General features: G+C 38.2%; 1 protein-coding gene across 6 annotated transcripts in view; it reads left to right on the top strand.

The window, feature by feature from the left end:
• The first annotated feature begins 2,344 nt into the window (after positions 1-2,344).
• Positions 2,345-25,006, top strand: part of Csnk1a1 (casein kinase 1 alpha 1) — a 43,175-nt gene continuing 20,513 nt past the window's right edge. Inside the window, exons 1-4 of one of the 6 annotated variants that reach the window (XM_040273771.2) lie at positions 2,345-3,033; positions 3,673-3,779; positions 21,902-22,028; positions 24,271-24,369. In XM_040273771.2, the coding sequence (XP_040129705.1) occupies positions 2,911-3,033; positions 3,673-3,779; positions 21,902-22,028; positions 24,271-24,369 (456 nt within the window). In that variant the 5' untranslated portion in view covers positions 2,345-2,910. The remainder of the gene's footprint in view (positions 3,034-3,672; positions 3,780-21,901; positions 22,029-24,270; positions 24,370-25,006) is intronic. The other 5 variants (XM_013358139.4, XM_005324176.5, XM_078047609.1 and 2 more) reach the window with 5 other exon arrangements.

The following is a 25,006-nucleotide window of genomic DNA, read 5'->3' as shown; positions in this document are numbered from 1 at the left end:
ATTCAAGTGGGTTATGAACTCCCATTTTTACCCCGTATACAGATTGCAGAATCACATCAGTTACACTTCCATTGATTTACATATTGACATACTCATGTCTGTTGTATTCTGTTGCCTTTCCTATCCTCTACTATCCCCCCTCCCCTCCCCTCCCCTCTTCTCTCTCTACCCCCTCTACTGTAATTCATTTCTCCCCCTTGTATTATTTTTCCCTTTCCCCTCACTTCCTCTTGTATGTAATTTTGTATAACCCTGAGGGTCTCCTTCCATTTCCATGCAATTTCCCTTCTCTCTCCCTTTCCCTCCCACCTCTCATCCCTGTTTAATGTTAGTCTTCTTCTCATGCTCTTCTTCCCTACTCTGTTCTTAGTTACTCTCCTTATATCAAAGAAGACATTTGGCATTTGTTTTTTAGGGATTGGCTAGCTTCACTTAGCATAATCTGCTCTAATGCCATCCATTTCCCTCCAAATTCTATGATTTTGTCATTTTTTAATGCAGAGTAATACTCCATTGTGTATAAATGCCACATTTTTTTTTATCCATTCGTCTATTGAAGGGCATCTAGGTTGCTTCCACAGTCTTGCTATTGTGAATTATGCTGCTATGAACATCGATGTAGCAGTGTCCCTGTAGCATGCTCTTTTTAGGTCTTTAGGGAATAGACCCAGAAGGGGAATAGCTGGGTCAAATGGTGGTTCCATTCCCAGCTTTCCAAGAAATCTCCATACTGCTTTCCAAATTGGCTGCACCAATTTGCAGTCCCACCAACAATGTACAAGTGTACCCTTTTCCCCACATCCTGAATCCCTTTCTCTCGGCATGCACAAAAGTTAACTCAAAATGGTTCAAATCAGAGACACGGCATCTGATAGTCCCATTAACTCTTAACTCTGTCAAGAGTTAGTCCCATTAATCTTTTTCTCTTGCTGTGATTTCCAACTAGCTCCCTTGCTTCTATTTTCTACAAATCAACTACCACCTTTGCTTTCTCATTTTCTTTGGAAATTGTTTAAAGACTCAAAGTTGATTGTGACCTTGCCTGCATTTCACTGCTCATTGCTAGCTACTACATAACAATTACACCAAAAATCCCTTTGAATGTATATACTTTATCCCCTTATTCCTCAAAGTGAGCATTTTATTAAACTTTGTATAACTATGATAAAAAATCAGCAAAACAGTGATTATTCCTGGAAACCTCAAACCTGGATTTTTTTGAAATTTAGTTATTTTAAAGGTACTGGCGAGTAAACTTAGGGGTGCTTTACCACTGAACTACACCCCCATCCCATTTTATTTTTTTATTTCTTTTATATATTTTTGCACTGGGGATTGAACTCAAGGGCGCTTATTCACCGAGCCACATTCCCCAACCCTTTTTTAAAAATTTTGAGATAGTCTCGCTAAATTGCTGAGGCTGGCCTTGAGCTTGCAATCCTCCTGCCTTAGCCTCCCTAGTCTCGCTGGGATCCCAGGCATGCGCTACCATGACCGGTCTCTTTTTATTTTGGGATAAGGTCTCCTTATAGTGCCAAGATTGGCCTGAAACTTGTGATCCTCCTGCCTGAGCTTCCCGAGTGTCTCACAGCACCCGGCAATATTGTCGTTTTCAACACTACCAAGATATGACTCTTCTTTATGGGGGGGGGGCGGTAATAACAACCGTTCCTACGGATAATTTATGCACTGCCTACTTTCTCTGTTGATTCTGTCACTAATGTTCTTTATTAAGTAGCTACTAGGATTTTTCCTCGAAGATCAAATGTATCAGTGGGGCGACAATGCAAGGACACAGGGAGGCAGAGCAATTTCTGCTTCCCCTTTCTTTCCCCATCTGTTAAAAAAAGGGGGGGGCCTCTAATACTCCGTTGAGAGTAGAATTCTAATTACTAGTCGTCAGGTCTCTAGGTCTGCTTTTCTCTTCCTCTCCACCAGAGGCGACAACCTCTTTCCAAAAAGAAGATAAGCTGGAAAAGGCCGGCCCTGAGGAGTGGCCAAAGAAAGATCAAAGGCTAAAAACCGCCTAAAACAAAGAGCAAAGGTCGATACCCAGCTCCCAAGGAGGTCTGAGACTTCCTACCGCCACACACACACACACACACACACACACACACACACACACACACACAAAATGAAGGTGACCTCTCCCTCACTTGCTCTCTAGGCCTAGGACCCGGCAGCCTAAGAGAGAGCGGGCGGGTCCGAAGTGACTAACAGATACCAATAGAACTGTCGACGACAGGAAGTGGAAGAGAGCCCGGAGCGGGGGTGAGGACAAGCCACGCCACGCTTGCGCAGACAGCAGGCGTTGCAGTGCACATGCGCAGCAGTGTGGTGACGCGATGACGCTTGGAGCGTGGGCCGCGACTCTCACGGATCCGGTTCCGCCCTCCTCTCACTGCCGACCCTTCGGGTCTAGAGCCCGAGATCCCTTTCCCAGAGTGCTCTGCGCCGTGAAGAAGCGGCTCCCGGGGACTGGGGGCATTTTGTGTTGGCTGGAGCTGGAGTAACAAGATGGCGGCGTCGGCGGAGTGACAGGGGTCCCCCTGGGCCGGAGCCGGCGGCAGTGGTGGCAGCGGTATCACCGTCCTAACTCACCGCGCCCCTTTTCCAGCCCGCGACGTCGCCGTGAAAACTCGGCAGCGGCGACCTCCCAGAAACAAGTGGCCTAGCCTAAGTAACCGCGAAAACCACTCAAAAATTGCGGCCTGGCTAAAAGAAACCTGACTGATTGGCGGTGATCGGGTTTCCCTTGGCCGATTCTGGGCCCTGTACACCGGGAAAAACCTCCGATTTTCACTTCCTGCCGCCCTCCGCAGCCTTGCCCGGCGGACGAGCCCCCGAGGCCTCCGTCCTCCCCTCAGAGGTGTCGGGGCTTGGCCCCAGCCTCCATCTTCGTTTCTCAGGATGGCGAGCAGCAGCGGCTCCAAGGCCGAATTCATTGTCGGAGGGAAATATAAACTGGTACGGAAGATCGGGTCTGGCTCCTTCGGGGACATTTATCTGGCGATTAACATCACCAACGGCGAGGTAATCACCCAGGGTGGGGTTCATCCAACGCTGCGCGCCCCCCCTCCCCGAACCCCAAACTGCTCGGGCCTCTTCCTACCGCACGCACGCACCGGGGAATCCAGAGGGAAACCAGATTTCCTGGTGTAGGAGCCTCCCCCGCTTTCTTCCCTAAAAGGAAAAGAACCCGATAGAGGTTGGCTAGACTGGGAAGTTTCTCAGCTTGTTACAAATGTCCTTTGGTCAAACTTTGTTGTTTTTTTTTTTAATCGTGCTTAAGGTGAGAAGGGCAGAAGCCTGAGGTCCCTGTTTCTCTTTTGTGTTTTCTATATGTAATTGTACTGGGGTTTATGTTCCAATGAGTGCAGTTTCCGATCGCCTGGTTCCATCAAAACCTCTCATTACGTTCAGAGGTTGCCTGTTTTCTGGATGAATCGTTTTCCTGCACTTTAGAGGACGTGCGGATTTCGTCACTACCCCCGAAGAGGCCTTTGAGGCTGGCTGCCCCGTTTTATAATTACAAAGGGAACTTTCCCCTCCCAGCCTTTCGCTTCGTCCTAGTAATAGCGACTTGGAGCTTTGCTAATGTCTCTTCTCCTTTCCCAAGTGACACTGAATCCATAGGGATGTTGACACCATCATCCCTTCTTTCCCCTGCAGGAAGTGGCAGTGAAGCTAGAGTCTCAGAAGGCCAGGCATCCCCAGTTGCTGTACGAGAGCAAACTCTATAAGATTCTTCAAGGTGGGGTTGGCATCCCGCACATACGGTAAGAACCCGTCAGACAGGCGGTCCGCCCAGCGAGTACGGAAGGGGCCAGCCCAAGCCCCCTGTAGTCGGTGATTTCCTGACAGCCCTAGATCCCCGGTAATCACGAGTAAATTTCAGTTCGCCCACTGAGTTGAAAATATCAGTTGGTTTCACTCATGTCAGTTCAGCTCCCGTCGTTTTTCCCTTCCCGAGGCTTTCATCTGCAGTTACGTGTGCAGGTCAGCTTCGATCCCTACAGGGGGAGGTTGACTGCTTTCTTTCCTGCGGCACCTCTGATGTTCTTAGGTTTGTCCAGTGAAGTGGATTTGAAGGTGCCCAAATGACCGGGCTTAGCCAGTTCGGGTTGATACTGGAGCTGGCTTGGGAAATGGCTGCTCTTTTGTTGTGTTTTTGTTCCAACATGTCTTCCTCCTCCGCTTAGAAAATGGCGGAACGACGTGACTCAACCCCATATTACTGCCCTTTTTTCACTTTGAGTTCAGAAGTTATGCTTCTTGAATCCCCCGTTAGCAGCCCTGAATGGATTAATCCATTGTAAAGCCAAGAATAAAGCTTCAGGAGGCGGTGGGGTTCAAAGAAGGAGATAACAATGACAGTATGTTTGTAATCTCTGCGCAGATGCGACATGACATTGTTAAGTTATACTGTGTAGAAATTCTCAGAGATGTTTATTTCCCTTTCTTTTGTGAATGATAATGTTTGGCAAATTTCAGTTTGTACTAAATTTTTTATGGGTAATGGCAATGGCAGTCTGAGCAGCACCAACCGTGTTGAAATAAATTGTCAGTTGTGTTAAAAGAAAGCTTCACTTACCCACAATTTGGTAAGTAATTTTAACCTGTTGAGTTATTTTGTCAACAGAACTTCAAGGACATTGTTGGCCTTTGGAGGATGGGATATTGGTGAAAGCAAATAGAAATAATAATCAAATAAAAGATGACTAGGTTTTTAAAATACATTGAGTTCTTTCAAATAGTTAACCTCTAAGGGTTTTAGAGTAATTCTTTTTAGTTTGAGATTAAATAGCCCTCTATAGAATAGTAACTAAAATGTGGTTTAAGATGAGCTATATTCCACTAATGAAAAATAACATTTGCAAAAAGATGCTGAATAGTAGATAATTAAATGGAAGATTTTCTGTATCCTTTTCCATTCTCGTTTCTATTTTTTAAGTCTTAATTTAAGTACTGAGTTACATACATTAATTCTGATTCAGGAACAACCAAACTAACATTATACTTTAAAAAAAATCCAGTGAAGATATGACATTTTTAATGGAAAATTGATGAAATGAATTCCTTGGAAGAAAATTCCAGGTTTATCTTATGTAGCAAAGGTTGATGTGAAATTTGAGATGATCTGGATTTGAGATTTTTCAATGTGTCTCATCACTTTAAAAACCTGTGTGGAAAAAAATGGCCTCTAACCCCCACTGGTTTGCTTTCCACCACTTGTTTTTTCCTAGAATTTCTTAACAAATGGAATCGTACACTATGAGGTCATTTGTATCTGGCGTCTTTCGCTTAGTATAACGCTTTTGAGATTTGTGGAGTGGGAGATTTTTAAATTTCACAAACCAAGTTGAATTTAATGTATTTGAAATGATTTTCAAAAATCATTAAGCATGTTGACTTTTCTTTCCTAAACCCAAGTTAAGAACATGCTATTTTATATGGTATCTTTTATTTAAGGATAAAGCAGGTACAAGCCAATAAGGGAAATGAGTAATACATTGAATAAGTACATTAATAAATGAAATTAACTTGTGAGCAAGCTAATAGGTGCCTGTTGTAAGATGGTGGGTACAGAGAGAGGGTAATGGTAGTTACAGGCTGCCTGTAGGTGGGGCCAAATAGATGAATCTGGCTTTCAAATTAAGGCTTCCTGGGAGGGGAGATGGGATTTCAGGGTCTGGCTCTAAGGAAAAAAGGTTGGTGAACTGGTTGGGGAGGACAACAAAGACTAATATATGGCTTCTGGGAGTAGTCTCTAAGGTAGAATGTATAATTGGATAGAAGCAGGGAAAGCATACATTTGTTTCAAGAATGCTAGGGACAGGTACATAAAAACAAAGTTGGTTCATTGAATTTGTTTTGTTTATTTATAATCTGTCTATGTGGTATTAAGGATCAAACCCAGGAGCATTCTACCTCTGAGCTATATCTTCAGCTTTTTTTTTTTTTTTAACTTTAATACATGGTCTTGCTAAGTGGCTGAGGCTGACCTCAAACTTGGGAACCTCCTGCATCAGCCTCCCATGTCACTGGTATTCCATATGTGTGCCACAATACTCAGCTCTGGTTCATTGGTGTTAAAGTCTGAAAGAACATCAGTTTTCACTGATGCATAAAAAATATTTATATTAATGTTCTTTGTTTAGATAGCAGCATCTTCCCATCCTCCTAGTTTAGCTTGTACCCCACAATTCCTGTGTCTGTATATACTTAATAAATATTTACTTGGTAAATATTGAATTAAGTTGGCTTTTAGTTTTATCTAGATTAAATAAGATAATCTGTTATCCATTGTTTTAGACTGGTAAACACTAATTGTAAAAATTTAGATTTACCCTTTATTTGCACACATCTCTCATACCCATTTAGTCTTGCAGTCTCTCATACTCATACACAGTACACGTTATTGGTCTATGGATTTGCTTTAAGATACTTAGGGACATCTTAAAACAAATCCTCAAAATTACCTGGTCTCCCTAGCTGGTCTGCCTAATCAGAATCTTGCTATGTAATTTGAGGAACCTATGGTTAAGTTGAAGCCTGGCAATCCAGTCTCTTAGTTTTTAAACTAAATCCTTGGTACCTTGTGAATTGACATCAGGAAATGACTTAAATTACCGAGTTTCTGTTACAGTCCTCCTTTTTGCCACACAGAAATGAATTAACATGTTCTTTAAAGAAACAATTAAGCAGAAAAGAGTGCTTATTTAGGCAGTTGGTTTTCAGTGGTATTGACTGGTGATCTAGGATCATTCCGTCCTTTAACCTCTATGAACCTCTCAGTTTCCTCATCTTTATAAAATAAATATTTTTACTAATTTAGTAATTTTCTATTTTTGTTGGGGTGAGAAAGCAAAGTGCTGAATAGAAAGGATTTTTGTTCTTTGTAACTTTCTCCTAACACCTGTGATTCCCAGTTGGGGGCTTCTACCCTCCCACTGTGGGGGGAAAAAGATTTCTACTGGCTTTTGCATGCTGAGTTTTTGGTTTTATTTGACTGATGGATTCCTACCTAAGTAAATGTTTCCTGCTTAGTTTCTCTTAAACCTTTTAATTCTGAAATTTCTTTTAGACTTGTTTTTAGAAGATAGTAGCTAGAAAGCATTTTTTCAGTTTGATGTTTTATCTAGATATCCTAACTGCCTTGCCCTTGGTACTGGGGATTGAACCTGGGAGTGCTCTCCATTCCCAGCCATTTTATTTGATTTTATTTGGTTCATGGGGATTGAATCCAGAGGTGCTTAACCACCAGCTACATCCCTACCACTTTTATATATGTTATTTTGAGACAGAGTCTTGCTGCGGCTAGCTTTTGAATTTGGGATACTCCTGCCTCAGCCTCCTGAGCTGGTGAGGTGTGCCTCACCACACCTGACTCATTTCATTTTCTGTTGACACAGGGTTTCACCAAGTTGCTCAGGTTGGCTTCTAACTTTCAATCCTCTTGCCTCAGCCTTCTGAGTCTCTGGGATTATAGGTTTGTGCCACTACACCTAACTTTAAATTTTGGGAATAAATACCACAGAAGACTTGAAGAAATCATCAGCTTCAAGTAAACCATAGACTAAAAGAGAAGTAAAATAGTGGAATATACTTTTATAGGGAAATCATATAAAGAAGATGGGTGGAACATAGGAGACTTGCTCTTGCCTTGTATTTTTCGTTTTGTTTTTAGTACTGGGGATTGAACCCGAGGGTGCTCTATCATTTAGCAACATCCCTTGTCCTTTTTATTTTTTCTTTGGAACTGGGGGTCTCACTAAGTTACTGAGGCTGGTCTCATACTTGGGATACTGCTTCAACCTCCCAAGTAGCTGAAATTAAAGGTGTGTACTGCCCCACTTGAACATTATACTTTAAAAAATGTGTGTGTGTGTGTGTGTGTGTGTGTGTGGTTGTACATGATATCTTTATTTATGTTTATGTGTTGCTAAGGATCGAACCCAGGGCCTCCAAGTGCTAGGCAAGCGCTCTGCCGCTGAGCCACAACCCCAGCCCTGACCATTATGCTTTTTATGCACATTTTTTGCTTTCTCTGTCCAAATGTCTGATATTCTGGAGGATAATTATGAACTAATGATTAATTCTTTCTTTAGTGTTAAAAATCAACTTAAATTATAGCCACACGAGGTGTCACAGACCTATAAACTTAGTGCTGGGAAGGCTGAGGCAGGAGGATCACATGTTCTATTCAAAATCAACCTTAGCAACTGAGCAAGGCCCTAAGCAACTTAGTAAGACCCCATCTCAAAATTTAAAAAAAAGAACTGGGAGTATGGCCCAGTGGTTAAGCTCCCATAGGTTCAATCTGTACTATCAAAAATAAAACAATATCAGGTTAAATTTTAATCTTATATTTTCGGCATTGAATACATATCCCACGAATAAGATTGCAATGCCGTTAGAGAACAAAAAATGACAACTGCATTGGGTATGTCTTTACTGATATTTGTTAAAGATCATTAGATGAATGAAAGATGTAATTATTAGCATAACTGAAATCGTGGAATACTAGAAATGTGTTCTATTGATATTATTAGTCTACGAAATAATGTTATAATGCTAGGTAGTAGCATTTTTGAGTTGAATGAAACCTGAGAGGTGTATGTAGCCCAGTTCCTGATCATACAAATTAGACTGTTGAGTCTCAGAGCAGAGTACTAGAATCTACTAACTTCTAGTTCTTCTGAAAGCCATTACCACCTTTGTCAAGGTCACATAATAAAGCTAAGTGGTGCTCCTCGAATCAAATGAAAAGGTATGTATACCTTTATGACATTTAGCTTCATTTAGAAAATCTGAAAATCTCTTCTATAAAATAAGTGACCTGGACTGTGGACTGTAGCTTAGTGGTAGAACACATACTTAGCATGTGAGAGGCCCTAGGTTCAATCTCCAGCAACCCCCACCCCACCAAAATTGTTAACAGAGAGGGTTAACAATTTGAAGGTCAGAATTGAGTCTTTAAAGTCTTTAAAGTCCTTGAGTTTAACAGAAGTTTATGTGAATACCTTGCTAGCTTTTGCGTGAGTGAATACCTAGTTAAAATGATGCCACCCTTTTTATTTTCTATTTTAGTTTTATTTATGGTACTGGTCATTAAACCAGGGTGCTCTACCACTGAACTACACCCCCAGCCCTTTTTTGCTTTTTATTTGAGACAGTCTCACTAAGTTGCTAAAGCTGGTCTTGAACTTGACATCGTCCTCCAAAGTCACTGGGATTACAGGAATGCACCACTGCCCTGCTGATGTTCAATTTGGTTAACTATTTTTGTTTCCAATAACAAAATAAAGCTTTTTGTTGGCTATTTGTTTAGATAGCTCTAAATATTTTGGATTACCAATATTAACATAACACAAACTGATGCATGTCTTAAACAGTTAAATTTATGTACAGCAAAATGCATACATCTTAATGTGTGTTTGGATCAGTTTTGGCAAATGTATAGTCATGTAACACACACTCCTTGAGATAAAGAAAAATTTTTCTTTTTGCTCATGCACACACACGCTTGGATTCTTTGTAAGCTATATTCTATAATGACATTATTTTTAAGAAAAGGTGGATTTTTAGATCATAGTTATACATTCTGGATTTATCATTGTGCAGTACACTATTATATTTACCTAACAAAATATTCAAGTGATTTTGGTGGCTGCAGCAGTGAATGTTCATTGGTAATACTAAAGGGAAATGGAAAAAGCTTTATACTGAGATAATTCATGTTAGGGTTCTGTCATATCATAGATCTCAACCTAGAATGAATTCCATAATTTTTAAAGTTGACTTTAATTTAGAAAAGGGATTTTTTACAATGACCATGGTCCTTAAGAGTTTTTAAATGCATTATGTAGATTGAAAGAATCAGTATGCCTGGAAGATGCCTCTTCTATTCTCTGCAGTAATTTGTTCTTTGAGGTACGATTGCCTGTGATTTACATGTAACATTGGTAAGTACTGTTGAAATAAGGGAGTAATTGTCTGAAACCAATATGGCTAATTTTTTTCCTTCTACACATGAAGAGGGAAAAAAGTTAAACATTTGGGCATTGTATGTGATTATCTTTTAATAATTACAACAATCCTGTAAATTTGGAGTTTTATATACAGTTTGTCAGTAGTTAATTTGTATAAAGTCATACAGCTAATACATTATTTGAATATATATTGTTCCTTCTTTAAATAGAACCAGGCTTCCCAAATGTTCTTCCCAAAAGAATATCCCTAAATATGGGGTTGGGGATGTAGTTCATTGGTAGAGCACTTGCCTAGTATGTAGGAGGCTCTGTTCCATCCCTGGTACTACCAAAAAGAAGAGACTCATTGCTAAACCTGATGTTTTTATTTAATTGTCTTGGGGTATGGCCTAGGTATCACGATTTTTTAAAATTCTGCAGTGTTTCTGATATACAGCAAAGTTCAGGAACCAATGTACTATACCATATTTTGTGCATTAATTGTTGCCTCTGCCCATTGTCATCAATCCTGTCTTTACCTGGAACTACATCTCTCCTCTTTTTGAGGTGGGGTCACCAGGGATTGAACCCAGGGGTACTTAACCACTCAGCCACATCCACAGACCTTTTTATTTTTCGAGACGGGGTCTTACTAAGTTTCTTAGGGTCTGGCTAAATTGCTGGGGCTGGCTTTGAATTTGCGATCCTCCTGCCTCAGCCTTACTAGCTGCTGGGATTACAGGTGTGGGCCACTACATCTGGCTACATTTATTAAATTTTAGAAGTACCAGATAACATTTAAATTTCGTTTCTTCAGTTTCTAATAGGAATATTCTTCAACCCTGATACTTCTGTTTCGGAAGTATTAAGCTGAACCTCATAGGCCAGCCGCCAATTATCAAGTGGAAATGTGGCTGTACTAGTTCGTTTAGCTTTGAATTCTGATGTAAAGATGACACTGTATCATTAAAATGTCCTGTAACTTCACAGTGAAGACTTATTATTGAGGATGTTCATGCTTACATACCTATTAGCATCTGTTAGTAGCGTTGGCCCTTTGAAATTTCTTTTGATTCTAGGTCAGCAATATTATGAAGTTACTTCCATCAGCAACTTTTGTATTGAAGGATTTTTCTTAAGGGATGATAACAGTGGCTGAAACATATATAGTATAAACCATCCTTGTTGCAATTATGTCATTCTTAAATATATTGTGGAGAGATTTGCAAATGAACCTTCTGAAATTGAGTCAGTCTCTTTAGGTTGAGTATTCCTTATCTGAAATGCTTGGGACCAGAAGTGTTTCAGATTTTCGGAATTTTTTTTTTTTTCAGATTTTGTAATATTGCATAGACTTTTGTAGTTGAATATCCCTAATTTGGAAATTGTAAATGTTATGAAATCTGAGACTATGTGCATCAAGTTGGCACTCAGAAGATTTGGGATTTGAGAATTAGGAGTGTGTTTATTTCAGCAAATCTGGAAGTTACTCTAAGTACTTCATCTTTGTTATATTTCCCTACACTGCCAAATTATTCTATCCCCATGTTGACTTTTATGGAACATCAAGTATGAGATCTAATTTAAAGCTACTTTGGAAAGTAATAGCATGAAACTTTTGTAGGTTTTAAGTTTTCAAATTTTTCAAGTCTCAGTTATATAAGAAGTATCTAGTATGTTGTCCTTGGTAACAACTGAAATAATGAAGCACATCTAATTAAACTGAAGTTTATACTTTACATGAATACCATTTTTTTCCATTTTATATTTCTTCAGTATGCTTTTCCCCATTGATGAGTTGTTTTATGTTTGGCCATTCACATTTGATAGAAGTTAGTCTTCTACCAAGCTCCACTTGTTAAAATCCTAGTGTTCCTATTTCTGAACCTTCTAGTATTAATACTTTGTATCCCTATTGCAGAAATGTTTAATGAAAACTGATGGTTAAGACTGTCTTTGTGGACTTAGCATACTTTATAACATCTTGTACAGTACTATGAAGGGAATAACAAGTGCCTTCTTTCATTCAGTTTTTGTGGGTGTGTGCTAGTGCCTGCCTATCTACCCTGTGCTGACAAAATTGAAAATACTAGATACATTTCACTTAGGAGAAAATTTTTGTGAGTCTTGTATTTTGAGCATCTGCCATGGACCTGGCATATTGTAGTGGTCAATTTGACTCTTGCAGAAAATCAGGAAAGGTGTTTGGATCTTTTTTTTTTTTTTTTTTTTTTGGTACTGGGTATTGAACCCAGGGGCACTCTAAAATTGAGCTATATTCCCAGTCCTATCATCTCATCCTTAAACTGAACTGCTGTTTTACTTGTCCAGTTTTAAGTTGTTTGGTCACTGAAGAATTTACTTTTATGAGTACTGCATAATTCTGTGTTATTCAGGTTTTTACAGGATGTATGGGGTTGTTTGTTGTGGTGGTGGGGGACGGCATTCTGGAGATTTAACCCAGAGGCACTTTACCACTGAGCTGTATCCCCCACCCTTGCAGTTCTTCTGACTCATCCTCAGCAAGTTACTAGGGTTATAGGCATGCTTCACTATGCCTATCGGATTTATTTATTATTCATATATTCATTGCTTTGTGTGTTGTTTATTTTCCAGATTATATCGACTCTTTGTAAATAGGGATTATTGCTTCTTCCATTTTCCCTTTTGCTATATCTAACCAGCCCAGACCTTGTTTGTTTGTTTATTTATTTTTGGTGCCAGGCATTGAACACAGGAGTGCTTAACCACTTAGCCATATGCTTTTTTTATATTTTTATTTTTGGACAGGGCCTCACTAAATTGCTGAGGATGCTCTCAATTTATGATCCTCCTGCCTTAGCCTCCCAAATCGCTGGGATTATATGTGTTCACCTTCGAGCCTGGCTCTTCTGTACTTTTTAAACAAAAATTATATCAAACTTTAGAATAATTCACCATTTTCTCTTTGTATTCAGAGGGTTTGAGTTAATTTTGTTCTATATACTTTTCAGATAGTGTTTACCTCAAATACTTAGTCTCTTTTAAAAGGATTTGCCAAACAAGTTTATATAGTGTGGGGGAAATGTTCAACCATTTTATTTTTATTACTTTGATGCTGGGCATTCAATCCAGGACTTTCCATGCTCAACCATTTTTATGTGCATCATGTTTTCTGTTTTGAGAAGTGGGAGTATAGATAGCATTTAAGCCTTGAGAATTTATGGTTTAAATTAAGAAGTCAGGAAGGAGGCCCAGTTTTGATATTTTGGAAGTAGAGTAGATCATTTTGAACTTGAACACGTTGAATTTAAGGTGACATAATATCCCAATTTTAACTCTTGTGCAGTTAGTTAACAGAAAACCGAAAAGATCTCAGCCCCAGAGATTAGGACTGAGGTTAGATCTGAGCAATTAGCATATAAGTGAAAACCCAATCCCTTAGTTAATAATTCAAAATAAAGCAAAAAAAATTAAAAAATAAAAACAGTTAGGATAATGGGCTATGGAAGACAATAAACCAGGTTTTCAACAAATGAGTTGGTGTAGAAGAAACTAAGGTCATCTTATGCATATTATGTACCTGCCTATTACTGGTTATTTTCAGTATACATTGAAAATAGGTCCAAATTTCAGGCAAACCCCTAAATGCTACCCACCCCTTCATCTTTTCCTCTTCCATCTGTACTTTAAGAAGCAGCCTTACTTCTTCAAAGGAATTGAAGTCTCATAATTTTTGCATCCTTCTGTTCTTGTGTGTGCTTTCTTATTTTGGAGGTGGGGGTACAGTCTCTGGCTGGTCTCAAGTCATAACTGATCCTTCTGCCTCAACCTTCCTAGTAGCTGGACAAGAAACATAAGCAAACCTGACCGGTACTTGTTTGCTTATATACATACATACACACTGTACTGTATATAAAAGCAGGGAGCTGGGATTGTGGCTCAGATGTAGAGTGCTCACCTAAGTATGTATGAGGCATGGGGTTCGATACTCAGCACCATAAAAAAATAAGATTAAGATATTGTGTCCACCTATAATTAAAAAATAAAAGCAGAGATTATTTGGTTTTGTTAGCTATTACGAATATTGAATGGTTAATGATTAGTGTCTTTAGTGGGTAGTGATATGTGTGAAAGGAAATTTTATGTTTTGTATTTTGGGGAGAGTTTTTTGTTGTTGTTGTTTTGGCGGTACTGGGCATTGAATCCAGGGCCTCATACTTGCTAGGCAAATGTTCTACCCCTGAACTACATCCCCAGCCCTTGGGAGATTAGACCACACCTAGCTTTAATATTATTTTCTTTTCCCTTCATAGACTTATTGGATTTTATATTACTTACATGCTTTTTTAATTCTCTCCCCTAGGAGTAAGATTAGTGATATGGGGAAATGAGTCAATTTTAAAAGGTTGAAGCCAGTCTGGCACTTACTTGTAATCCACCTACTTGAGAGTCTGAAGCAGGAAGATTGCAAGTTCAAGGCCAGCCTTGGCAACCTTAGTGAGACCTTATCTTAAAATGAAAATATAAAAAAAAAAGACTGGTGATATAGCTCTTTGTTATAGAACCCCTGGGTTCAGTCCCTGATATGGGGAACTGGGTATGGGGGTTGAAGTTGGGCACATGGTAGGACACCTTGAGTACAGCTACTCTTAATTTTTTTTAGTTGTGGATGGCCACAATATCTTTATTTTATCTATTTTTTTTAATGTGGTGTTAAGGATCAAACCCTGTGTCTCAGGCATATGAGGCAAGTACCCTATCACTGAACCTTGACCCCAGCCCTGGCTACTCTTAATACTGAACCACCCTTGAGCCTAGGAGTTGAAGACCAGGCTGAGCAACATAGCAACGTTCTATTGCCAAAAAAGAAAAAAATGGGGCTGATATGTAGATCAGTTGTAGAGTGCTTGTCTAATGTAACTAAAGCCTAGAGTCAGTCCTCATACTCACACAAAAAATGGCAAAACAGGTTTGATGACATAAAAAATTGAATTAATAGCTAATCTTTCTTGATCATATTATTTTTAATTTGATAGGTACATCCATATCTAAAACTATGGTGGTTTTTGTATTTATGTTCTTTCTTTATTAAATTTGATTCTTCAACCCTGGAGTAGCTAAGTAGCCTTGTGTGTTTTTTTTCCCTAGTGAAAATATTTTGGTTCCTAAACCATCATAAAGATATTTGTGAACGTTGCAAATTTGGGTTTTGTTTTTACAGAAATTGTATTAAAATCGAATCCAAGGGATTATGAATAAAGATTGTTACTGATCTTTTAAAATCTGAAGCATACTTTGAATGTGAAACTGGAAGAGAAGGAAATGGCTTAGTGCTCAATTTTCTTTCTTTCTTTTTTTTAGTTGTAGATGGGCACAATAACTTTATTTACTTATGTGGTGCTGAGGATCGAACTCAGTGCCCACACATGCTAGACAAGTGCTGTACCATTAAGCCACAACCCCACTCCTAATGCTCAATTTTCTATGGCAGGAGGATTCATATTTAGTATTTAGATAATAAAATCGATCCTCAGCATCTCATAAAAATAAAGGTATTGTGTTGTGTCCATCTACACCTAAAAAATAAATATTAAAAAAATTTTTCAGGTGTCTGTATTCAAAGTGTACTGAATAAAGGCCACAAATTAAAGAAGCAAATAGGGGCAAGGAAGTTTAAGGACAGTGAGAATTATACAGCATCCTTGTTTATGAAGACAATAAAAAGCCAGAAGGAAGTAACCCATATTTAGTCTGGTTCTGGTTCTCCTTTAAAAGGGTTGAAGAGTTACCATGAATCGAAATGTAGTTGAGCCTGAATTGCATTATTGGCCCCTTTCATGATGAATGTCAGTAAGGGGGGCTTCATAAGTACTAATAGTTGTCTAATATTCAAGTTTATCAATGCCTACAGCTTCCAGAAGTAATCAACAAATGAATGCAGTACCAGAAAGATTGGTGACTTTTCAGGCTTTTCATTTGTTGCTTATTTAATGGATCTAACCAAGGTCTTATGCATACCTTACAAGCATTCACCACTGAGCCATATCCCCAGCCTTTTTGTTGTTCTGAGACAAAGTCGAACAGAGTTGTCTGGCTGATATGAGTTGGCCTCTGGAGTAGCTGGAATTGCAGGCATGCACACCGGGTCCAGCTTAGGCTCAAAGGTTTAAATTGAGAATAGAAGAGGTCCAGAAACCTGGTGATTTAGGGAGATGAGGCCAGCATGTCATTCTTTGTTGCTGAAGAATGAATTTTTAGCACCAAAATAAACACAAAAAACTAGACAGAAATGTAATCCCAGGTACTTACAAGAATGAGGCAGGAGGACTGCAGGTTCCAGGCCAGCCTTTGCTATTTAGCAAGACCCTGCCTCAAAATAAAAATAAAAAGGGCTAGGAATGTAGTTCAGTTAGTTGCAGAGTACTCCCTGGTTTCCATCCCCAGTATCTTAAAAAAGGAAAAGAAATCAACATGGCATGATTATAATAAGAAGCCAAAGGTGTCAGGCTCAGTGACCCACACCTATAATCAATCCCAGTGACTCCGGAGACTGAAAAGGGTTGTGGCTGTGGCTCAATGGTAGGAATGCTCCTGGGTACAATTCTCAGTAGTGGGAGGAAAAAAATGGAAAGAACGATTATGATTTTTGACACTATATCTCTGTATTATGAATAGTAAAATTATACTATTAATAATACCATACACAGGGCTGGGGAGGTAGCTAAGTGGTATAACACTTGCCTGTCATGTATTAGGTCATGAATTTGATCTCCAGCACCATAAAAAATTTTTTAAAAAGCTATACATGAATATTATTGTATAGGAACACTGAAAGGAATTCAGAGAAGAGACCCGTGTAACTGGAACTGTTGCCAGTAGCATAGCATTCTGGGGTGGTTTTTTTTTTTTTTTTTTTTTTTTTTTTTTCTTTTGTACCTGGGATTGAACTCAAGGGCACTGGACCCACTGAGCCATATACCTCTAGCTCTATTTTTATTTATGGGACCAGGGATTAAACTTAGGGCAAGCACTCTACCAACTGAGATATATCCCCAGCCCCTTGTATTTTGTTTAGAGACAGGGTCTCACTGATTATTTAGCACCTCGCTATTGTTGAGTCTGGCTTTGAACTCATGATCCTCCTGTCTCAGCCTCCCTTAGCCTCCTGAGCTGCTGGGATTACAAGTGTGTGCCACCACACCCAGCACCAGGTAGCATTCTAAAGGAAGAATTTTGACCTCCCTATAAAAAGTAATAAAGGTTGGGTGATGGTGAATTGGCCAGTCTTATTTGAGAGACAGTGTCTTGAGAATACTTTGTAGATGTCATTAAAAATTGAATGTATTATAACACTAATTCAGTGTTTAAACTTTTTATTTGGTTTATAAAGCTTCTGACATTAATAACCTAAAGATAACAAAGATAAATAGCATAGGGAAAGACTTTCTTTCTTTTTTTTTTTTTTTTAACTTTGTTAAAACTGTCCTGTCCCGTCCCCCCACCCCACCCCACACAGTAGTACTGGGGATTGGATCCAGGACCTCCCAAAAGAGCTGATGTGCTGTGCTTGGTTAAAACTATCACTCTTAAATTTTATAATTATTTGACCTGTTTTAATCAAAGATGAGTAGATGCTTCCCAGTGATATTATATTATACCTTGAGTTCAGGGAGTATTTTTATTTTTCTTGCATTTTCTTCCTCTGACAACTCAGGTACTCCCTATTAACAAATGCTACTAACCATTTCATGTATGTAAAACAGTAAATGATGGGAACACAGGGTTGTGAAGTAGACAGAAATAGCTGCCCCTGTCAAACTGATATTCTGAAAGGAGGACCTCTATTAAACAGATAATTACTTTTTTGATGTTAACTTGTGTCTTAGTTATAGTGATGGAATCAGTACTTATTTGTGTACTTTATTCTGAGGTGTATAAGGATTCTACCAATTTATTTTTCTTGGAATTCTTCAAGTACTTTGATTTCAGTAATTTGCTATTTTCATTTTCATAAGGAGATTCCTCAGAGAAACAAAAACCTCTTAAGTTGAAATCTTCAGCTATCATACAACTTTTCTTTTGTATATATATGTGGTGTTGGTGATTGAATTCAGGACCTTGTCACCTAATAGTTAACATCCCCGACCCTTATAATATTGTATCCCAGCTACAAACTCTCCTAATAGTTCTCCTAGTTACTTATAAAATATAAATCTTTTTAACCTTGCATTTAGTTTATTATCAGGTCCAGGGATGCAGCTGGGTTGGTGGAGCACTTGCCTAACATGTAGGAATCCCTGTATACAATTCCCACCCTGACCCCCCATGCTGGTACCAAAAAATAATTCTATAACATAGCCTCAAACTATTTGATCCCTTTATGGGAGCCCCATAGTATGGTATTATCTTAAGTTTGAGTTTTTTGTGTATTTGTAATATAGATTGTAGTTTGGATGTGGGGTGAGAGAAAAGGATATGAGAACAGAGAGATGGTCCTTGCTTTTTATTAGCATATTCTTCAGACTTTAATGTATCCATTTTTATGTACTCTAAGCAAATAATGACGTTGTATAAATTGTGAACTTCAGGTAACACTGAAGTCTAAAGGTGTTGGTTTAAAACAGAAAATGAGAGCCCTAGACATCTTGTTTTATTTTTTTAACTTTAAATTATTAGGAAGAATAAGAAACAAATCCAACGATTTTTTTTAATCTTCAAGGATAACCTAAGTATATACAATATGCACATCACTTTACCACAGCATACTTAATAGCAAACTTATCATGTATGTAACATTAAAAAAAAAATCTAAATGCAAAGCGAGTCTCTAACTTGTAGGCACCTAGGAAGTGGAGCATAGGAGTGAGGTTTTTGTGGTGATATAGTTCAGATTGTCCAAAATTTAAATGATCTCAGTCAGGTTAGTGCTTATTTATTACTCAGGTTCTATAAAGACAGCTAAAAACTGAAACGGCTTGCCATTTGCCAAACACTGAAGTAACAGAAAGAGGATATTTTATTGCCAGAGGGCTAGAATATGGATATAAGCAGTAGGAGGTGAATGAGGGAAGTTCTTTGAAATGGGAGACCAGTGTGAGATAGGCTACATAAGGAGATTTCTTTAGTATCTGGCGTTTTAGGAGGTTGGGTTAAAACAATGAGAAGCTCTCAAAATAGTGGAAAACATGAGGTGATGGTAGAAATGAGTAGGATTTGAATAAGCAGATCATCCCTGGTTCCTAATCTGTGTGCAATAATGTTCTTGATGGGTTAGTCCAGATGGAAAGCACAGATGGAGGGTATGAAATGTTAGCTTTAGAGAAATAAGCCATATTCCTTGAAATCAAGAGGAAATATAAAAGATAGAAGAAACACCTGCCTCACACTTTTAAGGAGTTTAAAGTACCAATCTTTGTAGATCGAAAGACCTAGTTATTTTGGAGCTTTTTTGATATTTGCCCTTTTGTTTGTTTGTTTGTTGCTGTTTCTTTTTGAAATAGGATCCCCTAAATTTCCCAGTCTGGCCTCAAATTTAGGATCCTCCTGCCTCATCCTCCAGAGTAGCTGGGATTACGGACACGTGCAAGTCCTTACACTTTAGTAAGAAGAAAAGTACCCAAATGAAAAGGGGCTTTATAGAGTTATGTTAATTTGATGAAAATATGAAGTATAAATCTTGTTAAATTTCTGTTCATATTTGGGTTTAGATGAATGGTTATAAAATTGCTTGTTATTTTTATGTCTGGGCCATCAATGGACATTTTTCTGGTATAGGTGAGAGAGATGGTTTGTGCTTTTCTTTTGACCTATTAGACTTTTTATGCCTTCTCCTTGCTTCCTTTATTCTTTCTCCCTTTTCTTAAAAACCTAGGTAAAGTCGGATGTGGTGGGAAGTGCTTGTAATCCTAGCTACTGGAGGCTGAGGCTGGAGGATCACAAGTTCAAAGCCAGCCTGGGCAATTTAGTGAGACCTTGTTTCAAAATAAAATATATATAAAAAGAAGTGGGAATGTAGCTCAATGGTAGGTTGCTTATCTAACATGTGCACAAGGCCCTGGTTCAATCCCTAGTACTGTCCACCCCCCCACCCCCGGCAAAAAAAAAAAATAGGTAAATTAGATTTATTTTTATTTAAATTCTGTAGTAGTTCTCAGTGATGTTAGACATTTAAAATAGCAAGTTCCTGACAACTCTAGCATAGATTTGCTGTTGCCATTAAATAAAGGAAAAAAGAAAAGGGAAGGAAAACACAACATTTTTGTTCATCATTTACCTTTTTAATATTGTCATGTGTTATGTCCCCTGTTTCTCACCCCAAAAAGTCCTGTGACCTTTCTTCAAGTAAATGTTTGAATGAAAATGAAGGGTGTTGAATTTCCGTGTGGAGAATAAGGAGTAGAAAAATGACAGACCAATGCTGTGCTGTCACGTTGGCACAGGTGTTTTTTTCCTTAGGCACGTGGACAAGACTTCTACAGGTTTAAGCAGACTTGTTTTCCTTTATCTTTTTCTACAAAAAGGGCGTAAAATGGATTTTTTTGTGTGTTTGGTGGTTATCCATATCTCACGCTTGATATGTATTACACTTGAAGTAAAAGTCATAGAAAGAGCCAGGCATGGTGACACACACCCCTAATCTCAGTGACAAGGTGGATCACAAGTGCAAGACCAGTCTCACTGAGACCCTTTTCTCAAAAGAAAAGGGCTGGGGATGTGGCTCAGAACCCCTGGATTCAATCCCCAGTACTAGGAAAAAGAAAGGGGAAAATAGAAGCCTATTTCTACCCTTTTGATGGATATTTTTAAATTATAATTTCAAATACAGAAACTCTTGTATCTGTTTTACTGAAGTTAACAAGAAACTAGTCCAATTTTAAGCTTTAAGATCGCTTGCTCTTTTTTGCTTATACATCCTAAATATTGTCTATTTTTTTTTCCAAGAAGAATTTGTTATCTGGTTAAGTTTAAAATAAAGATGGATGTTCAAGCCAGGCTGTGGTGCACACCTGTAATCCCAACGGTTTGGGAGGCTAAGGCAGGAGGATGGAGAGTTCAAAGTTAGCCTCACTAAAAGCGAGGTGTTAAGCAACTCAGTGAGACCCTGTCTCTAAATAAAATACAAAAGAGGGCTGGGGATGTGGCTCAGTGGTCAGGTGCCCCCTGAGTTCAATCCCCGGTGACCAAAAAAAAAAAAAAAGGATGAGGAGGAGGATACTTGTAAGTGTTAAAATTTGAAATCGATTGCTGTGGTGATTCCCAGTCCTTGGGTAAATAAAAGTAGCAGTGGTCATCCTTAAGAGAAAATACAAGTAATAAGCACAGTTTGGTGGGAAATGATACAGGAGTTTGTTGTTTAAAAAGTGGTTTTTAGGGGCTGGGGTTATGGCTCAGTGGTAGAGCACTTGCCTGGCACGTGGGAGGCACTGGGTTCGATCCTCAGCACCATATAAAAATAAATAAATAAGGTGAAGGTATTGTGTCCATCTACAACCCCCCAAAATTTAAAAAAATAAAATACAATAATGAAAAGTGGTTTTTATTTTCTGGAAAATTTTAGAATGACTGATTTAGTTTTCATTTCTTATTTTGGAAGTAAGTCTAGTAAGATTAAGGAACTTAACCAAGGTCACAGGAGTCAGTGACAGCAGATGAGTATAGAATTCAGCTGCCCTAGTAAAAGAATTTGTTAATATCTTCATGCATTTCCTATCTTTAGGACATTGGAGTCACTTGACCAAAAAAAAAATCTTATTCTATTTTATGTTAGACAAAGTATTTAATCAGTGGGATCATGTTCCGAATAGAGCTTACCTTGAAGAAAAAAAAAAAAAAAGAAGGATAACTGTCTTAAAATTAAAGTTTAGCAATTTTTTAAAGTTTTATGATATTAAGCGGTAATTGGGTTATCATAGTAATCCTCCCTTCTCCTTTTCTTCTTCTGTTAGGTGGTATGGTCAGGAAAAAGACTATAATGTGCTAGTCATGGATCTTCTGGGACCCAGCCTTGAAGACCTCTTCAATTTCTGTTCAAGAAGGTTCACAATGAAAACTGTACTTATGTTAGCTGACCAGGTATGTGAAATTTTGATGAAAAATAGAAAATAAGAAAACTACTATTAACTATAATTTAAACATTTCATAAACTGGGGTATCATGATTCCATGTATCACTATTTATCTTTAGGAAAAGCAAAAAAAGATTTTATACCAACTAGGCATGGTGGTCCATACCAAGATTCTGTAATAGAAGTCTGTGTTGAGTATGCTGGCAACATGAGAAAGAATCCAGTTCCATGGCAGGGGGCATTGCAAGAAAGCTTTTATTTAAGGAGGTCAATGGTCACAGTTAATGATGGTTATTATCTAAGGCAGGTATACAAATTAAGTGACCTAAATATATTGTTTTTCTTCCTGTAAAGTTGCTGCTGCATTCAAAGGTAGTATTTGTACATTTATACATATGCTTTTTTGAGGGTGTAAGTAGTTTAAGCTGGTTTGGCTTCAAAAGACATTTGTCAAGGTAAAGGAGTATGATTAAAAAATCTGTATATCCAAAGCAGTAAAAGCTCTGGGGGAAATGGGGGCAATTGAAAAATAGAAACCTGACACATACTAGTGAGAAGAGTAAGAATACATGAGTAGAAGGAGAACGTTGGCAGGCTCTGGATAGTGAATACATTTTAAAATGCCACGTCTAATTAAATATTTTATACAAAAGACATTGTATTTGTTAATTTGAAAATAAAAAACTTTTGTTTTATTCAAGATACCACAAACAGTCAAAAGACAAATTTTTAAAACTTGTACCTATTTACGTAATAGATGAAAGGTTGTCTGTTTTGTACAGGCTCCTAAAAATGAATAAGAAAGAGTAAGCCAAAAGAATAACAGGCATCAAGGGTATAGTTTAGCAGTTCATAAAAATGATAAAGTGGTAGGGACCTAACAAGTGAGGTAATACTTTTTATCTGCCAGGTCTAGAAAAAATATTCTAATATACTGCTGGTGGAAATATGAATTTTATAGCCTATTGTGAAAGGTGGTTGGATGTTATCTATAAAAATTAAAAGTATATAGATACTCTTCATAATCTCAGCTGCTCTGAAGGTTTTGGCAAAAGGATCACAAGTCTCAGATAAGCTTGGGCAACTGGTGAGACCCTATTTCAAAATAAAAGGGATGGAGATATAGCTCAGTTGGTAGAGTGCTTGCCTTGTATGCCCAGGCGCTGGATTCAATCCCCAGTACCACCACCACCACCATTCCCCGCCCCCCCCCCCCCAAAAAAAAAGCTAGGGATATAGCTCAGTGGTAGAGCTAGGTTCAGTTCCCAGTACCACCAAAAGGAAAGTGTTTTATATATATATATATATACACCCTTTAACCCAGGGATTCCTGGATTGAGTTATAGCCCATGGTGGGGGGGGGCTGCTAGGTAAGGACATATATCTAAGCATATATTAATAGGATTATGACTATGCCACAGGATATTTATAGCCATTAAAAAGAACATTTAGCTTAGTGGTAGAACATGTGGTTACTATTAGCATGTGTGAGGCCCTAGGTTCATTCCCAAGCATTACTACTACTACTACTACTACTACTACTAATAGAGCTATAATGTTTGATTTAATTTCCAAGAAGAGCTTGTTAGAATGACATGTTTAATACTCAACTTTTGCATAGAAGTATGTAAGCACAGAAAGAAGAACAGGGTAAAGACCCAAGGCTTCTAACTCAGTTTGAAATGATAATAATAACTTTTCTATCAGTAGTCAGTACCCCAACTCCTAAGTCTATGTGTGTGTGTCTCTTTGTGTTTGTATTTATAAGAGTAGCATGGAAATGGGTCTTGGTAATACCAGGCTGATTGTTTTATGATGCTGGGGATCAAGCTTAAGGCCTCATGCGTGTCAAACAGGTGCTGTACCCTCAGCCCTTGTAGGCTGTTTTTAATATGTTACCTTCTCACGAGATTGAGGATAGAAAGCCTTTATTTCATTTATTGTGACAACTGAAGTAATTCCACATATTGTATTAGTTTTATAATTTGAACATACTGACCACCAAATCTATCAGGTTAGACAAGTGTTTTTAAACATTAATACTGAACAAACAAGCCAAAGGGCATTATAGGTTTATGTTTAGAAATCTGTCAAGCTAGAAATAAATGGAGAATTTTTGTTCATCCCATTTAACTTTTTCTAATGCTCTTGTTGTGAACTTTAGATAATTGAGATACAGAAATACTTGAGAAATAATTTGTTGGTTTCTTTTTATCACTTTATTCAATTAATCTTTCTTTTTTTTTCCAGATGATCAGTAGAATTGAGTATGTGCATACAAAGAATTTTATACACAGAGACATTAAGCCAGATAACTTCCTAATGGGTATTGGGCGGCACTGTAATAAGGTTAGTCAAATGCTCTTTGCATGAAAAACAAAGAGTAGAATATTGACAAGAATTGCTTTCATAAACTTCTTTATCTTTAAGAAGCCATAGTAAAAAATTGCTGTTGATAATTGCTTTAAAAGATTGTGCTAGAAGGATAATCAGCTAACTCTATTAACTTAGTAACTTGAAATATATTCTCTCCAACTTACCCAACTGAGGTTGGTTATCTATGTGGAAATATAAAATTCCAGGGGCTTCATAATGAACTGTAATCGTCTGTTATTTAACTGTTGAACAGTTGTATTTATTTTTCATTCACTTGAATAGTGAAAACCTCTATATACTTTTCCTCCTGAATGCTAAAAATCAGATTTTAACCTTTGGCTCTAAAGTGTGGGTTTTGTAATATATGTGCTTGTGCCAGTATGGGAACCACTGACCCATCTTGTCACCATGGCGTTAACATTTGCTGGCTGAGCATGGTTGATATTGAGAATTCTTTGGTCCTTGGATTTGTGTTTATAAAAGGATAACTTTTGGGCCTTCTTCAAAAGTAGTTGACAGTTTCTTACTTGGGCGCCAAGTTGGGTGAGTTCCTCCCTGCCCCCTTTTAAAGGAAAAGAATAGACAAGTGAAACAAACATTCATACAACAA

The sequence above is a fragment of the Ictidomys tridecemlineatus genome, chromosome 1, assembly GCF_052094955.1.
Source record: "Ictidomys tridecemlineatus isolate mIctTri1 chromosome 1, mIctTri1.hap1, whole genome shotgun sequence".
NCBI lineage: Eukaryota > Metazoa > Chordata > Mammalia > Rodentia > Sciuridae > Ictidomys > Ictidomys tridecemlineatus.
This window is presented reverse-complemented; position numbering and strand designations above follow the sequence as displayed.